An 18,596-nucleotide genomic window follows, 5' to 3' on the forward strand; every position below is an offset into this window, starting at 1 on the left:
CACGATCCATTCTTACAGTTTATTGAAAGAACGCCTGTGATTTAACAAGTGATTTCGTGCTCTGCACATTATATCTTACATTAGAAAATAGAGGTTGCATTTATATAGCGCCTTCCACATCCTCAGCGCCTCACAGCCCCTGTTGCACAGACGAACGCAGCAGCCAATTTCTGCACGGCAAGATCCCACAAGCAGCAATGCGACGCATTGACCAGCTAATCTGGTTCTGGTGGTGTTGGTCGAGAGGGAAATGAGGGCCAGGGCGCCCTGCTCGTCTTCGAAATAGTGGCCGTAACATTTCACTTACATCCACTTGAGGGGGCAGACGGGGCCCCTCGGTTTAACGTCTGAACGGCACCTCCGACCGTGCAGCACTCCCTCAGTACAGGCACTGGGAGTGTCGGCCCAGAGATTTTTGCGCTCAAGCCTCTGGAGCGAGACTTGAACCCACGACCTTCTGACTCAGAGGCGAGAGTGTGACCCACTGAGCCACAGCTGACGCTTCAAATAAGACGCACACAGTATCAAGGGAAGAAAAAATAAATAAATTGCAGGCACCTTTGTGAAAATGGGAGGCGACATTTATATTGCGAGGTATCTGGTGGTACTTCGGAGGTCAGGAGCAGGAACCATGGTGGATTTTCCATCCCTGATGCAGGGGCACAGAGACTAACCTCAGCATCCTCTGCCCTGGCTTAATATCAGTTAACGGCACAGAGGGGACTTGGGACCTTTCACAGGAACAGGAGGCGGCCATTCGAGCCTGTTCCGCCATTCGACGAGATCACGGCTGATCTGTGACCCAACTCCGTTTCCAGCGAGCTGAGGCACCGAATGGAATGGAATAGGACCTAATGGAATGGCGGAACAGGCTCGAGGGGCTGAGTGGCCTCTCCCGGTGGCTCAGCTATTCGCGAGATAAACTCGGGGGTCGAGTCCGCAAGGACTTTACCAGGATCTGGCTGGTGCTGTAGTGCTGGGGTTCCGCCACTAGAGGTCGGCGATGAGCAGTCTAACCTGGGCGAGTCCCAACCTTCTGTAGGTGTGCAAGATGGGGGCTGCAATGTGAAGATTAAATCAATATCCCCATCAATCTGCAGGCAGTGAGGGGGCACGCGAGAGATGCAAGCTGCAACAATGTTGAAGCTCCTCCTGGTGGCAAAAGTCTGTGCGTCAGGATCCCTTGTGGAAATTACCATTCCTACAAGACGTAGCCAGTACTCGATCCCGAATTAACATGAACTTTTCCAACAAGGCTCCAAAGAATCCAGGATCTGCTTAGGGTGTCAGCCGTGGCACAGTGGGTAGCCTCTCTCGCATCCGAGTCAGAAGGTCGTGGGTTCATAGTCCCACTCCAGCGATGTGGGCACGTTATCCAGGCCGACGCTCCCGGCGCGGTGCTGAGGGAGGGCCGCACTGTCGGAGGTGCCGGCTTTCGGATGAGATGTTTAACCGAGGCCCCGTCTGCCCCCTCTCTGGCGGACGTACAAGATCCCACAGTGGCACTATTCCGAAGAAGAGCAGGGGAGGTCCCGGCCAATGTTCCCATCGAGCTGTAAGCCTGGAGGTCCCACACAGCCGGCTTTTAAAACGGGAAAAAACGCGCATACGCGGAAATTTGAATGAGGCGCGCACCCCCCAAACGAAATTAGAGGGAACATTACTCCTGGCCAATATTTATCGTTCAACCGACGTCACGAAAACAGATGATCTGGTCATTTATCACGTCGCTGTTTGCGGGAGCTTGCTGTGCGCACACTGGCTGCCGCGTTTCCTACATCACAACAGTGGCAACGCTTTAAAAGTACTTCATTGGCTGTGAAGCGCTTTGGGACGTCCGGAGGTTGTAAAATCCGCAGGTTCTTTGAGTACAAACATCTCTCCGACATCCAGCTCCCGGGGTGTCTAACCTGATCGTGTGGAAGGCAATACGGGCGCCCCCATGAGATTCCATTGCCGCGCCTACCCCATGAGGTCTGTGTGGGGGTCTTGGGCGAGCACTAGGAAGAAGGTGCTCTAGGCCGACATATTTTGGACAGAGTCGCCCATTGACGAGCTAGTGAAATTCTCGCCCAGTGTGGTACCGAGCTGTACAGCCAAGGAACGTCCCCTGCTCCACAGTGAGTTAACCAGTCCCAACCTGGGCCACAATTGGGGATCCCACAATCGGCCTCAGTGCTATAGAGGGGGAACTGTGCACGGTTTTGGTCTCCTTATCTGAGGAAGGATAAACTTGCCTTAGAGGCGGTGCAACGAAGGTTCACTAGATTGATTCCTGGGATCAGAGGGTTGTCCTATGAGGAGAGATTGAGTAGATTGGGTCGATACTCTCTGGAGTTTAGAAGAATGAGAGGTGATCTCATTGAAACATACAAGATTCTGAGGGGGATTGACAGGGTAGATGGGGAGAGGCTGTTTCCCCTGGCTGGAGAATCTAGAACTAGGGGGCTTAGTCTCAGGATAAGGTGTTTAAGACTGAGATTAGGAGGAATTTCTTCACTCAGAGGGTTGTGAATCTTGGGAATTCTCTGCCCCAGAGGGCTGTGAATGCTCAGTCGTTGAGTATATTCAAGGCTGAGATCGATAGATTTTTGGACTCTAGGGGAATCGAGGGATATGGGGATCGGGTGGGAAAGTGGAGTTGATGTAGAAGATCAGCCATGATCTTAGCAAATGGCGGAGCAGGCTCGAGGGGCCGTATGGCCGACTCCTGCTCCTAATTATGTTCTTAGGAATGTCAGGGCTCCTGTGAGCTGTCCAGCCGATAACCGGCGCGTGTGGGGAAGGGCAGGATCGAGATTGGCAGCAAAGGTCTCGGCGGTGGAATAGGCCAGCCAACACTCTCCGATCCAGTCAGTTGAGTGGGGGGGGGGGGGGGGGGGGGGGGGTGGTTGGAGCGGGTCTGGCATGACCCAAGAGGTAGGCCAGGACCGTGCTCCCGATCGCTACTTGGATCACGCACACCCGCGCCTGGATGGCGGAGGAAGGTTGGGCCACGTGCACTACCAGCCCTGACCGGCCTCACACGGTGGGGGGCCATCTGGACGAGGAACGAGAGGGCAACCGCAGCGCCAGCGAGAGCAGACGGTAAATTAGAAAGCAGGGATGGGGTTGAAGTCAATGGAACAAAGCTCCACACTGAGGCGACTGACGGAAGTGGGCGGTAGAGCTGGATTGAATCAGAGCCGCTTCTTCTAACCTTCGAAAACTAGAACTCGACGAGCAGAGCATCAACAAGGGATTAAAAGGAACAAGATACTCTCTGTGACATGGGTAAAGACACCAGTCTGTAAATGCGGCTTCGCGCTTCAGTCCCCCAGGACTCTGTTACTGGACTATTACACAAACTAAGGTTGTATTCCTTGGAATTTAGAAGGTTAAGGGGTGATCTGATCAAAGTTTTCAAGAGTTTGAGGGGAACAGATAGGGTAGATAGAGAGAAACTATTTCCGCTGGTTGGGGAGTCTAGGACTAGGGGGCATAGTCTAAAAATTAGAGCCAGACCTTTGAGGAGTGAAATTAGGAAACACTCCTACACACAGAGTTTGGAATCTCTTCCGAAAATGGCAATTGATGCTCGGTCAATTGTTAATTATAAATCTAAGATTGATAGATTTTTGTTAACCAAAGGTATTAAGGGATATGGGCCAAAGACGTGGACATGGGAGTTAGGTCACAGATCAACCATGATCTCACCGAATGGCGGAACAGGCGCGAGGGGCTGAATGGCCTCCTCCTGTTCCTATGCAAGCTGCGTCTATAGTATCAGGTGGCGTAGCTCCACATTGGGGAGACCAAACGCAGACTGGACACCTCCGTTCAGTCCGTAAGGGTGACCCCGAGCTTCCGGCCGCCTGTCACTTTAATTCACCGCTCCACTCCCAGTCAGACCTCTCCATCCTCGGCCTCTTGCATTGTTCCTATGAAGCTCAGTGTAAGCTCGACGAACAGCACCTCATCTTTCGATTAGGCACTTTACAGCCTTCCGGACTCAACATAGAGTTCAACTATTTCAGATCATAACCTCTTCCCCTATCCTATATATATATTTTTTATCCACACTTTTTGTTTGTGCCTTTTCTTCTCTCCCACAGGGCAGCTGTCCTTCATTCTGCCAGCGCAATTCACACTTCATCTAGAGCCATCCTTTGTTACTTATCCTGTCCCATTACCATCTCGTCTCGCCTTGAATATCTCTCAATGTCTCTTACCCTCTCCTGCCTTCTATTCTATCACAGACCTTCCCTTTTGTTCTTTCCTCCCCTCCCCCCTTTCCCAACCCCTACACTTGCTAAAAAACCTGTTCCATTTCCAGCTTTTTCCAGTTCTGACGAAAGGTCCTCGACCTGAAACGTTAACTCTGTTTCTCTCTCTTCACAGATGCTGCCTGGCCTGCTGAGTATCTCCAGCATTGTCGGTTTTTATTTCAGATTTCCAGCATCTGCAGTATTTTCTTTTCGGCGTAGATAACGTGTCGTTTAGCAAAGAAAAACGCACTTCCACAACAGGACGGAGTCTCCCCAAAATCCACCCCAAATAAAAAGCCGCTCGCGTTTCCAAAAATGCCGTCACCATCTCAACCTTTGCGCTGCGGGCACCCGGTTTGGGCTCTCATCTCTCCCAAGGGGGGGGGGGGGGGGGGGGGGGACGCGGCGTGATGCTCGACCGTGCGATCCGGTGTTCAGGAGAAGATGGCTGGGTCCAGGAGCTGGAAGGACTGCACGGTGGTTCGGAAGTGCTCCAGGGTCCAGTGCTGGGTGGGGTTGGCCGAGGTCCCGCCCGTCTGCGCAGAGTTTGCTCCGGCGCTGCTGCTGAAAGGGCTGGCGATGGGACAGAGAGAGAACGAGAGAGAGAGAGAGACACGGTTAGAGGAGATAACTGTCGCAAGAATTAGCAGAACCCACCCCCCGCAGAGCAATTTTGACTGAACTGTAACTACCGCAACGTTTTAACGTGTTAATTTTGTTCCCGTTTCCTTGTCTGTAGCAGGTCCGTGTAAACGCCTCTCTTTTTAAAAGCTGCTTTTCGCCCTCGTTTTAAGTTTCCTCCGTAAAACCTCGCCAGCTAACCCCGTCTCTCGGCTGCGCGATCTTTGCCCTGCAGTTGCTGTGCGCGGTGGTTTTCATTTTCCATCATCTGCGAGAAACGGGTTTCGAATTTCAGAACTAATCTTTACTCGCTCAGTAGCAGAGCCAGGAGCGTGGACTCTCGGGTTGTGGAGGTTTGGAGGCACTCTGGCATTTTACTGCGTTTCGCTTCAGTTTGTTTTGCCGCAGTCTGGCGATGAACCTTGCTCCCCCTGCCCTGCCCTCCCCTCCCCCGGTTTATTCAGGGACCCGTGCTGGGACACTGCTCCGCGTCAATCGCTCTGCGCCCTAGGCCAACGCAGCGGCCATTTTGCCCACAGCAAGATCCCACAAGCATGCACGAGATGGATGGCCAGTTAATCTGTTTTTTTGGGCGAGGGAGGAACGTTGGCTGGGGAGATCTCCCCTTGCTGTTCCTTCAGATAGAGCCCTGGGATCTTTTACGTCCACCTGAGCGGGCAGACGGGTTTAGCGTCTCATTCGTATAAGCGCGGGAGTAATTTGAGACATGGCGTGTGGGGAGTGTAGCTTTGCTTGGGAGGAACGGGTGACTCTGGACCTCTGGTTCCCAAAGCTCTCCACCACTGGGGGGGTTTTTCCTCGCCTCATGTCTGGGTCTGCTGTAGACTCATTGGGAGAGATTGATTGCTAGGATTAGTCAACAACTCCCATTGTCGTTGTATCACGCGACTACCGAGAAGGCGAACGAGATTGCCCTTGGGCTGTCTCAATCCCTTATCTTCCTGCGATCTGAAGGATGGCACCTCCGACAGTGCAGGGAAACAGCCATGAGACGGTTCTTAAGGGTTATAAGGAAGGACGGGAGAGACTTGTGCTTTTCAGCTTTGCTAGGAGGCACCGAGAGGAGATCTTAATGAGGTTTACGAGATTGTTACGGGTAGGGAGTAGGTTAACCCAGAATATTACTTTAAATTAAACTACAGCAATGGAACTAGGGGGGGTGCATGGGTTCAAACTGGTAAACAGTAATTTTTAGGGAATATATGAGGGAGCTGTAGGCCGCAGCTCAGGTACTCTGGCGGTTGGTAGGGATGGAACCTCTTGGTCCATAGGGTCCACTGAACAGCACCTTTACCATCGGGTGAAGGGACTGCATCAAATATATGCAGCCATTGAGCTTTCATTCTCGGGATCTAGGCGTCGCTGGCAAGGCCAGCATTTATTGCCCATCCCTAGTTGCCCTCGAGAAGGTGGTGGTGAGCCGCCGCCTTGAACCGCTGCAGTCCGTGTGGTGAAGGTGCTCCCACAGTGCTGTTAGGGAGGGAGTTCCAGGATTTGGACCCAGCGACCACGAAGGAATGGCCGATATATTTCCAAGTCGGGATGGTGTGAGAGAGACTCGGAGGGGAGCTTGGGAGGTGGTGGTGTTCCCATGCGCCTGCTGTCCTTGTCCTTCTAGCTGGTGGAGGACGTGGGTTTGGGGAGGTGCTGCCGAAGATGCCTTGGCGAGCTTCAGAAGCTTAAATGGCTACTGGCGACCTCCCCAGCGCCTCTCCTTATCTCGTATAAAACTTCTGAGCTAGCCAGTGATAAAGGTACCTGATTATTGTCGGATCATTAAAGGTGATGAGGATATCGGTGGAGTATTGAGGGAGCCTGAACAGTACCAGGTGTATATTCACGGTGTTTCTGGCCTGTAAAAGGAGGAGAATAAAGTAAAGCAAACTGGAATGAAATCTTGTTGCTCACAACAGCAGCCTGATGGTCATTGTGTGCTGTAATTGGACGCTGATTTACCTCCAGACTCGATTATTCCGACGCACTTCTGGCCGGCCTCCCGCGTTCCACCCTCCGTAAACTCGAGTTCATCCAAACCTCTGCTGCCCCCATGTCCCGCCTCGCACCGAGTCCCGTTCACCCATCACCCCCTGTGCTCGCTGACCTACACTGGCTCCCAGTCCGGCAACGCCTCCATTTTAAAATTCTCATCCTGATTTTCAAATCCTTCCGTGGCCTCGCCCCCCCCCCCCCCCACTATCTATGTGGCCTTCTCAACCCTTACAACCCCCGCAGAGATCTCTGCGCTCCTCCAATTCTGGACTCCTGTGAATCCCCCATTTTAATCGCTCCACCATTGGCGGCCGTACTTTCAGTTGCCTCGGCCTTAAGTTCTGGAATTCCCTCCCTAAACCTCTCCCTCTCCTCCTCTAAGACGCTCCTTAAAACCTCCCTCTTTGACCAAGCTTTTGGTCACCTGTCCTAATATCTCCTTATGTGGCTCGGTGTCAAATTCTGTCGATAATCGCTCCTGTGAAGCGCCTTGGGACGTTTTACTACGCTGTATAAATGCACGTTGTTGTTGTTGTTAGCCATTGGGACTGTGGTTTGATGGCCGCTGACTGACCCCCTAGTACCTCACCCAAGCAGCCATTATTCGACCATGGGGGGAGGGGTGAAGCACCTCAGCCGATCCCAACCACCCAATGTCCACGCGCGCACACCCGCTTTCCAGCAGGCGTTAGCGGTTGGTGGTGGAAACTCTGTTGCCAGGAGATTCTGCAGGACAATAGGGGGGGGGGGGGGGGGGGGGTAGGCGGGGCAAGTGTAACTTAATATAGAAGATAGGAGCAGGAGTAGGCCATTCGGCCCTTCGAGCCTGCTCCGCCATTCAATGCGATCATGGCTGATCATCCAAATTCAGTACCCTGTCCCTGCTTTCTCCCCATATCCCTTGAAACCTTTAGCCTTAAGAAATATATCCAACTCCTTCTTGAATATTGGACAGATGTTTCAAAGAGCTGGCACGAAGGGCCGAATGGCCTCCTTCTGTGCGGTATGATCACAGCGAGTCTACAGCCATTCGGCCCAGCTGGCCTATGGCCCCACACCAGAGATTCTATGAGGGCTGAGGCCCAATGACCCCCCGTAAGCTGCACGGCCTGCTGCGCGATACCGCCTGGCATTCCTCGGCCCACGCCATCGCCGAGCGGTGCCCCCCCCCCCGCCCCAGGGCCATCTGCTACTGACCTGCTCGTTGAATTTGGCCACCCGCTGTCTCCCGGAGAGGAACCAGGCGCTGCTCAACTCCTGCAGTGCAATCTGGTCGCCGCCGACAGGCTCCACGCTCAGGATCGCCGTGCCCTCCTCTCCCGTGGCACCGTTACTGGCGGTGACGTCATCAAAATGGTACCTGGCGACACAAAGCACCGTTGATTCCGACACTTCCGCGCCAACACCTTGCATTTCTGTAGTGCCTTGAACATCACAGGAGCGTTATCAGACAGCAGGCCACATGAGGGGTTAGGGCAGGCGACCAAAACCTTGACCCAATCACATTCTAACAATATATAATTCCACCCAATCACAGTCCAGCAAAATACAATTCTACCCAATCACAGTTCAGCAACGTAGAATTCCATCCAATCACATTCCAGCAAAATAGAATTCCACCCAATCACATTCCAGCAAAATAGAATTCCACCCAATCACATTCCAGCAAAATACAATTCTACCCAATCACAGCTCAGCAACGTAGAATTCGACCCAATCACAGCTCAGCAACGTAGAATTCCACCCAATCACATTCCAGCAAAATACAATTCTACCCAATCACAGCTCAGCAACGTAGAATTCCACCCAATCACATTCCAGCAAAATACAATTCTACCCAATCACAGCTCAGCAATGTAGAATTCTGCCCAATCACATTCCAGCAAAATATAATTCTACCCAATCACGTTCCAGCAAAATATAATTGCACCCAATCACAGCTCAGCAACGTAGAATTCTACCCAATCACACTCCAGCAAAATAGAATTTCACCCAATCACATTCCAGCAAAATATAATTCTACCCAATCAGTCCAACATAAACAGACATATAGCAGCCATTGTGTTCTGATGAAGGGTCCCAGACCTGAAACGTTAACTCTGTTTCTCTCTCCACGGATGCTGCCCTGGCCTGCTGAGTATTTCCAGCATTTTCTGTTGTTATATAGCAGCCATGACAGCTTGTCGCCCATCCCACTACAAATAAAAAATATCACAAACTTACCCATAAACCTGGCAGATCCCCACCCTCCTTTCCAGCTGGGTGTCAGAATGGCCTGGCCTCTGGGCACACCCCGAGCCCCTGATCTACAGGCCTTCATCCTCCACCGACCTAGATTTCCACACACAGCTTGCCAGTCCTCCCTCCTCTCACCAACCCCCCCCCCCCCGCCGTCCACACCCCGATCGGGCCTGTAGACATCTCGCTGTTCTGATCACTGGACAGACACCGCTAACCTACCTGGCTGCGTCCTGATCGGGCACCTGACTCTGGTGTTCCAGCAGCTCAATAATGATGCTCTGGTCCGTCCTGCTGTGCATAAACACTTCCTGATTATCCGGGATCTCACGGATATCACTGTCGGGGAAGAGGGAACAGAAAAATCACAGCAGTGACGATTTGGATGCATTAAGTGTTTTTTTTTTTAGATTTATTCATTCTTGGGATGTGGGTGTCGCTGGCAAGGCCGGCATTTATTGCCCATCCCTAGTTGCCCTCGAGAAGGTGGTGGTGAGCCGCCTTCTTAAACCGCTGCAGTCCGTGTGGTGAAGATACCCCCACAGTGCTGTTAGGGAGGGAGTTCCAGGATTTTGACCCAGCAACGATGAAGGAACAGCCAATACATGTCGAAGTCAGGATGGTGTGAGACTTGGAGGGGAACTTGGAGGTGGTGGTGTTCCCACATGCCTTTGTCCTAGGTGGTAGAGGTCGCGGGTTTGGGAGGTGCTGCCGAAGAAGCCGGGTCTATCCGCTCGACACCTGGCCGAGGACTCCTCTCCGCAACCCCACCACTCGTGGCCAGCATTCATATAATGACGGCTGCGCTGCCATGAGGAATGTCATCGAGCAGACCGTCAAGGTGCTCAAGCAACGCTTCCGCTGCCTTGACCACTTGGGAGGAGCCCTCCAGTACTTGCTGGAGCGCATGTCCCAATTCATGGTGATCTGCTGCAGCCTCCACAACTTGACCATCGAGGGCGAAGCCCTTGTCACCACGGGTTCTGCGACCACCTCAGGAGGAGGAGGAGGAGGAGGAGGAGGAGGAGGAGGAGACACGTGGCAGATGAAATATAACACAGTAAAGTGTGAAGTGAAGCACTTTGGTAGAAAGAATGAGGAGAGGACTAAAGGGTACAATCCTAAAGGGGGTGCACGAACAGAGAGACCTGGGGGGGGGGGGGGGGTATGTGCATAAATCGTTGAAGGTGGCTGGGCAAGTTGAGAAAGCGGTTAAAAAGCATACGGGATCCTGGGCTTCATGAATAGAGGTATAGAGTACAAAAGCGTGGAAATGATGGAGAACCTGTATAAAACACTGACTCGGCCACAACTGGAGTATTGTGTCCAATTCTGGGCACCGCACTTTAGGAAGGATGTGAAGGCCTTAGAGAGGGTGCAGAAAAGATTTACGAGAATGGTTCCTGGGATGAGGGACTTCAGTTATGTGGATAGACTGGAGAAGCTGGGGTTGTTCTCCTTGGAGCAGAGAAGGTTGAGAGGAGATTTGATCGAGGGGTTCAAAATCATGAGGGGTCGGGACAGAGTAGATAGAGAGAAACTGTTCCCATTGGCGGAAGGGTCGAGAACACAGATTTAAGGTGACTGGCAAAAGAACCAAAGGCGACATGAGGAAAAACTTTTTTACTCAGCAAGTGGTTAGGATCTGGAACGCACTGCCTGAAAGGGTGGTGGAGGCAGATTCAATCATGGCTTTCAAAAGGGAGTTGAATAAGTATCCGAAGGAAAAGAAATTGCAGGGCTACAGGGAAAGAGCGGGGGAGTGGGACTAGCTGAGAGTCAGCATAGGCTTGACGGGCCGAATGGCCTTCTTCCGTGCTGTAACCATTCTATGATTCTATGAATCTACGAAACCTTGGCGAGTTGCTGCAGTGCATCTTGTAGATGGTACACACTGCAGCCACGGTGCGCCGGTGGTGGAGGGAGTGAATGTTTAAGGTGGTGGATGGGGTGCCAATCAAGCGGGCTGCTTTGTCCTGGATGGTGTCGAGCTTCTTGAGTGTTGTTGGAGCTGCACTCATCCAGGCAAGTGGAGAGTATTCCATCACACTCCTTACCTTGTGCCTTGTAGATGGTGGAAAGGCTTTGGGGAGTCAGGAGGTGAGACACTCGCCGCAGAATACCCAGCCTCTGACCTGCTCTTGTAGCCACAGTATTTATGTGGCTAGTCCAGACGAGTTTCTGGTGGTGAATGGTGACCCCCCAGGATGTTGATGGTGGGCGATTCGGGAAACCAAAACAAAAAAAAAGTCAGGATTCCCCCCCTCCTGCTCTTCACCCAGCCTGCCCTGGTTGGAGTGCGCGTGCATGGGCAACGGTTAGGAGGCGGACAGGGTGGGGCTGTGCGGCCCTCCATGGTCAAACAGGCCGGCTGGCACTCACCGTCCAGACTCGCACACGACAAATTGGCTGGAAGGATGACTGGCGGATCCCAGCAAGAGTCAACACCTTCAAGGGGAATGGGGAATGGGAAATGGGGGGGGGGGGCGGGGGGGGGCAAGGACAAAGCTCCAAGCAATGAAAGGAGAAGCAGGGGGGGTTCAAGTCAAGCAAGCAATGAGGAAGGCAAATGATACATTGGCCTTTATTGCAAGGGGTTGGAGTATAAGAGTGAGGAAGTCTTGCTACAACTGTACAGGACCTTGGTGAGACCACACCTGGAGTACTGGGCACAGTTCTGGTCTCCTTATCTGAGGGCGGATATACTTGCCTTGGAGGCGGTGCAACGAAGGTTCACTAGATTGATTCCTGGGATGAGAGGGTTGTCCTATGAGGAGAGATTGAGTAGGTTGGGCCGATACTCTTTGGAGTTTAGAAGAATGAGAGGTGATCTCATTGAAACATACAAGATTCTGAGAGGGGATTGACAGGGTAGAGGCTGAGAGGCTGTTTCCCCCTGGCTGGAGAGTCTAGAACTCGGGGGCTTAGTCTCAGGATAAGGGGTCGGCCATTTAAGACTGAGATGAGGAGGAATTTCTTCACTCAGAGGGTTGTGAATCTTTGGAATTCTCTGCCCCAGAGGGCTGTGGATGCTGAGTCGTTGAGTATATTCAAGGCTGAGATCGGTAGATTTTTGGACTCTAGGGGAATCATGGGATATGGGGATCGGGCGAGAAAGTGGAGTTGAGGTCGATGATTAGCCATGATCTTATTGAATGACGGAGCAGGCTCGAGGGGCCGTGCGGCCGACTCCTGCTCCTGATTCTGATGTTCGTTCCAGCAGACGACGAGAGGGAAACATCAGGAGCAGGTTACGGCCCTGCTCCCTCAGCCACATCCCTGCCACTGGGAGGAAAGGGCCCAGAGCCAGCAAGCTGGGACAGTGCTGGGCCGCATTCTCTCACATAAAACGTCAACGCCTTGCTTACCTGACATCTATCGAGTGGGGGGGAAGAATAGCCGAGAAGGAGCCTCCAAACAGCGGGCGAGAGTTGGCCCCGTTGGTCGCCATGTCCTGGAACGAGTCAAGGTTCACATCTCGCGTCAAACAGACCCAGCGTAAACTCCACCCCTTAATCAGAACTTTAACATTGTTATTCTGTCATTTACATTAATTAGATTAGATCCCACCCATCAGGACCACTTTTAAAGCGGGATCATCATCATTCTGGAGCAAATGATCATGACACAGATGAAAGGTTTAGTCTGAAATGGTTAGACACAGAGTAAAGCTCCCTCTACACTGTCCCATCAAACACTCCCAGGGCAGGTACAGCATGGGTTAGATACAGAGTAAAGCTCCCTCTACACTGTCCCATCAAACACTCCCAGGGCAGGTACAGCACGGGTTAGATACAGAGTAAAGCTCCCTCTACACTGTCCCATCAAACACTCCCAGGGCAGGTACAGCACGGGTTAGATACAGAGTAAATCTCCCTCTACACTGTCCCATCAAACACTCCCTGTACAGGTACAGCACGGGTTAGATACAGAGTAAAGCTCCCTCTACACTGTCCCATCAAACAGTCCCAGGGCAGGTACAGCACGGGTTAGATACAGAGTAAAGCTCCCTCGACACTGTCCCATCAAACACTCCCAGGGCAGGTACAGCACGGGTTAGATACAGAGTAAAGCTCCCTCTACACTGTCCCATCAAACACTCCCAGGGCAGGTACAGCATGGGTTAGATACAGAGTAAAGCTCCCTCTACACTGTCCCATCAAACACTCCCAGGGCAGGTACAGCACGGGTTAGATACAGAGTAAAGCTCCCTCTACACTGTCCCATCAAACACTCCCAGGGCAGGTACAGCACGGGTTAGATACAGAGTAAATCTCCCTCTACACTGTCCCATCAAACACTCCCTGTACAGGTACAGCACGGGTTAGATACAGAGTAAAGCTCCCTCTACACTGTCCCATCAAACAGTCCCAGGGCAGGTACAGCACGGGTTAGATACAGAGTAAAGCTCCCTCGACACTGTCCCATCAAACACTCCCAGGGCAGGTACAGCACGGGTTAGATACAGAGTAAAGCTCCCTCTATACTGTCCCATCAAACACTCCCAGGGCAGGTACAGCATGGGTTAGATACAGAGTAAAGCTCCCTCTACACTGTCCCATCAAACACTCCCAGGGCAGGTACAGCACAGGTTAGATACAGAGTAAAGCTCCCTCTACACTGTCCCATCAAACACTCCCAGGGCAGGTACAGCACGGGTTAGATACAGAGTAAAGCTCCCTCTACACTGTCCCATCAAACACTCCCAGGGCAGGTACAGCACGGGTTAGATACAGAGTAAAGCTCCCTCTACACTGTCCCATCAAACACTCCCAGGGCAGGTACAGCACGGGTTAGATACAGAGTAAAGCTCCCTCTACACTGTCCCATCAAATACTCCCAGGGCAGGTACAGCACGGGTTAGATACAGAGAAAAGCTCCCTCTACACTGTCCCATCAAATACTCCCAGGGCAGGTACAGCATGGGTTAGATACAGAGTAAAGCTCCCTCTACACTGTCCCATCAAACACTCCCTGGGCAGGTACAGCATGGGTTAGATACAGAGTAAAGCTCCCTCTACACTGTCCCATCAAACACTCCCAGGGCAGGTACAGCATGGGTTAGATACAGAGTAAAGCTCCCTCTACACTGTCCCATCAAACACTCCCAGGGCAGGTACAGCATGGGTTAGATACAGAGTAAAGCTCCCTCTACACTGTCCCATCAAACACTCCCAGGGCAGGTACAGTACGGGTTAGATACAGAGTAAAGCTCCCTCTACACTGTCCCATCAAACACTCCCAGGGCAGGTACAGCACGGGTTAGATACAGAGTAAAGCTCCCTCTGCACTGTCCCATCAAACACTCCCAGGGCAGGTACAGCACGGGTTAGATACAGAGTAAAGCTCCCTCTGCACTGTCCCATCAAACACTCCCAGGGCAGGTACAGCACGGGTTAGATACAGAGTAAAGCTCCCTCTGCACTGTCCCATCAAACACTCCCAGGGCAGGTACAGCACGGGTTAGATACAGAGTAAAGCTCCCTCTACACTGTCCCATCAGACACTCCCAGGGCAGGTACAGCACGGGTTAGATACAGAGTAAAGCTCCCTCTACACTGTCCCATCAGACACTCCCAGGGCAGGTACAGCACAGGTTAGATACAGAGTAAAGCTCCCTCTACACTGTCCCATCAAACACTCCCAGGGCAGGTACAGCACGGGTTAGATACAGAGTAAAGCTCCCTCTGCACTGTCCCATCAAACACTCCCAGGGCAGGTACAGCACGGGTTAGATACAGAGTAAAGCTCCCTCTACACTGTCCCATCAAACACTCCCAGGGCAGGTACAGCACGGGTTAGATACAGAGTAAAGCTCCCTCTACACTGTCCCATCAAACACTCCCAGGGCAGGTACAGCACGGGTTACATACAGAGTAAAGCTCCCTCTACACTGTCCCATCAAACGCTCCCGGGGCAGGTACAGCACGGGTTAGATACAGAGTAAAGCTCCCTCTACACTGTCCCATCAAACACTCCCAGGGCAGGTACAGCACGGGTTAGATACAGAGTAAAGCTCCCTCTGCACTGTCCCATCAAACACTCCCAGGGCAGGTACAGCACGGGTTAGATACAGAGTAAAGCTCCCTCTACACTATCCCATCAAACACTGCCAGGGCAGGTGCAGCACGGGTTAGATACAGAGTAAAGCTCCCTCTACACTGTCCCATCAAACACCCCCAGGGCAGGTACAGCACGGGTTAGATACAGAGTAAAGCTCCCTCTACACTGTCCCATCAAACGCTCCCGGGGCAGGTACAGCACGGGTTAGATACAGAGTAAAGCTCCCTCTACACTGTCCCATCAAACACTCCCAGGGCAGGTACAGCACGGGTTAGATACAGAGTAAAGCTCCCTCTGCACTGTCCCATCAAACACTCCCAGGGCAGGTACAGCACGGGTTAGATACAGAGTAAAGCTCCCTCTACACTATCCCATCAAACACTGCCAGGGCAGGTGCAGCACGGGTTAGATACAGAGTAAAGCTCCCTCTGCACTGCCCCATCAAACACTCCCAGGGCAGGTACAGCACGGGTTAGATACAGAGTAAAGCTGCCTGTACACTGTCCCATCAAACACTCCCAGGGCAGGTATAGCATGGGTTAGATACAGAGTAAAGCTCCCTCTACACTGCCCCATCAAACACTCCCAGGGCAGGTACAGCATGGGCTAGATACAGAGTAAAGCTCCCTCTACATTGTCCCATCAAACACTCCCAGGGCAGGTACAGCACGGGTTAGAAACAGAGTAAAGCTCCCTCTACATTGTCCCATCAAACACTCCCAGGGCAGATACAGCACTGGTTAGATACAGAGTAAAGCTCCCTCTACACTGTCCCATCAAACACTGCCAGGGCAGGTACAGCACGGATTAGATACAGAGTAAAGCTCCCTCTACACTGTCCCACTGTGTATGGGTTGCCCTGGCACTGATTCTCACTGGGGTATGGGTTCCCCTGGCACTGAATCTCTCTTGGGCACTGGTTCCGCTGGCACTGATTCTCACTGGGGAAACCGGTTCCCCTGGCACTGACTCTCATTGGCGCACTGGTTCCTCTGGCACTGACTCTCACTGGTGCCCCTGGCACTGACTCTCACTGGGGGCACTGGTTCCCCTGGCACTGGCTCGCACTGGGTACGAATTCCCCTGGTACTGACTCTCACTGGTGGCACTGGTGCCTCTGGCACTGACTCTCACTGGGCCACTGTTTCCTCTGGCTCTGGCACTGACTCTCACTGGGCCATTGGTTCCCCGGCACTGACTCTCACTAGGGGCACTGGCTCCCCTGGCACTGACTCTCACTGGGCCACTGGTTCCCCTGGCACCAGTTCTCACTGTTGGGCACTGGTTCCCCTAGCACTGACTCTCACTGGGGCACTGATTCCACAGACACTGACTCTCACTGGGGCACTGGTTCCCCTGGCACTGACTCCCACTGCGGCACTGGTTCCACAGGTACTGACTCTCACTGGGGCACTGGTTCCCCTGGCACTGACTCTCACTGGGGGCACTGGTTCCCCTGGCACTGACTCTCACTGGGGCACTGGTTCCCCTGGCACTGATTCCCACTGGGGGCACTGGTTCCCCTGGCACTGACTCTCACTGGGGCACTGGTTCCCCTGGCACTGACTCTCACTGGGGGCACTGGTTCCCCTGGCACTGACTCTCACTGGGCCACTGGTTCCCTTGGCACTGACTCTCACTGGGCCACTGGTTCCCCTGGCAGCGGCTCTCACTGGGGGCACTGGTTCCCCTGGCACCGACTGTCACTGGGCCACTGGTTCCCTTGGCACTGACTCTCACTGGGCCACTGGTTCCCCTGGCACTGACTCTCACTGGGCCACTGGTTCCCCTGGCACTGACTCTCACTGGGACACTGGTTCCCCTGGCACTGACTCTCACTGGGACACTGGTTCCCCTGGCACTGACTCTCACTGTTGGGCACTGGTTCCCCTGGCACTGACTCTCACTGGGCCACTGGTTCCCCTGGCACTGACTCTCACTGGGGGCACTGGTTCCCCTGGCACTGACTCTCACTGGGGGCACTGGTTCCCCTGGCACTGACTCTCACTGGGGGCACTGGTTCCCCTGGCACTGACTCTCACTGGCTCTCACTGGGCCACTGGTTCCCCTGGCACTGACTCTCACTGGGGTATGGGTTCCCCTGGCACTGACTCTCCTGGCACTGACTCTCATTGGGGCACTGGTTCCTCTGGCTCTGACTCTCACTGGGGGCACTAGTTCCCCTAGCACTGACTCTCACTGGGGCACTGGTTCCACAGACACTGACTCTCATTGGGGCACTGGTTCCTCTGGCTCTGACTCTCACTGGGGGCACTAGTTCCCCTAGCACTGACTCTCACTGGGGCACTGGTTCCACAGACACTGACTCTCACTGGGGCACTGGTTCCCCTGGCACAGACTCTCACTGGGGTATGGGTTCCCCAGCACTGACTCTCACTGGGGCACTGGTTCCCCTGGCACAGACTCTCACTGGGGGCACTGGTTCCACAGGCACTGACTCTCACTGGGGGCACTGGTTCCACAGGCACTGGCTCTCACTGGGGGCACTGGTTGCACAGGCACTGACTCTCACTGGGGGCACTGGTTTCACAGGCACTGACTCTCACTGGGGGCACTGGTTCCACAGGCACTGACTCTCACTGGGCCACTGGTTCCACAGACTCTCACTGGGGGCACTGGTTCCACAGGCACTGACTCTCACTGGGCCACTGGTTCCACAGACTCTCACTGGGGGCACTGGTTCCATAGGCACTGACTCTCACTGGGGGCACTGGTTCCACAGGCACTGCCTCTCACTGGGGCACTGGTTCCTCCGGCTCTGGCTCTCACTGGCGCCACCCAGTGGCCATTCGTCATATGGAAACCAAGGGCAACATCACGTGCCCCGGCCTCCCGCAATCCCTCCAGCCAGAGTTGGCACCGTCGCAGTAGGCGGGCCTAGGCCTCGGAGCCTCGGTGTTTCCTGGCGCCGGCGGCCGCCTCGGAGAACCGAGGGGCCCGGGTAATCTCACCGCAGATCCCGTGAAGGGGGCGGGGGGACAAAAATCCGTAAGGCGGCCACCGAGAAGGGGTGGTGTGAGGTAAGGGAGGGAAGGCCGGGCCGCTGTTACCTGGCCGCTGCCGGGATCTCCACGCCGCTCGGCTCCCCGGCTCCCGCGATCAGCGGGCGGGCGGCCGAGTCCGGCCGGAAATACCCGAGCGCTCACCGAGCCTCACCGGAAATACCCGAACCCGGCCCCGAGCATCTCCGGAAATACCCGAACCCCGGCCCCGAGCCTCACCGGAAATAGCCGAACCCCGGCCCCGAGCCTCACCGGAAATAGCCGAACCCCGGCCCCGAGCCTCACCGGAAATACCCGAACCCCGGCCCCGAGCCGCACCGGAAATAGCCGAACCCCGGCCCCGAGCCTCACCGGAAATAGCCGAACCCCGGCCCCGAGCCTCACCGGAAATAGC

At 53.9% G+C, this 18,596-nt stretch overlaps 1 protein-coding gene across 1 annotated transcript; it reads right to left on the reverse strand.

Moving 5' to 3' along the window:
• rangrf (RAN guanine nucleotide release factor) lies at positions 1-18,355 on the reverse strand. Its single transcript, XM_085977261.1, has 6 exons — positions 18,251-18,355; positions 12,485-12,570; positions 9,339-9,455; positions 8,076-8,238; positions 6,648-6,742; positions 1-4,820 (listed from the first exon to the last, which is right to left on the reverse strand). The coding sequence occupies exons 2-6, from the start codon at positions 12,565-12,567 to the stop codon at positions 4,682-4,684; spliced, it is 597 nt and encodes a 198-aa protein (XP_085833387.1). The 5' UTR covers positions 12,568-12,570; positions 18,251-18,355; the 3' UTR covers positions 1-4,681.
• Between the last annotated feature and the right edge of the window lie 241 nt (positions 18,356-18,596).

This window comes from Somniosus microcephalus, unplaced genomic scaffold, assembly GCF_052327205.1.
Source record: "Somniosus microcephalus isolate GS21.2 unplaced genomic scaffold, FLI_Smic_1.0 unresolved_chr4, whole genome shotgun sequence".
NCBI classification, from domain to species: domain Eukaryota; kingdom Metazoa; phylum Chordata; class Chondrichthyes; order Squaliformes; family Somniosidae; genus Somniosus; species Somniosus microcephalus.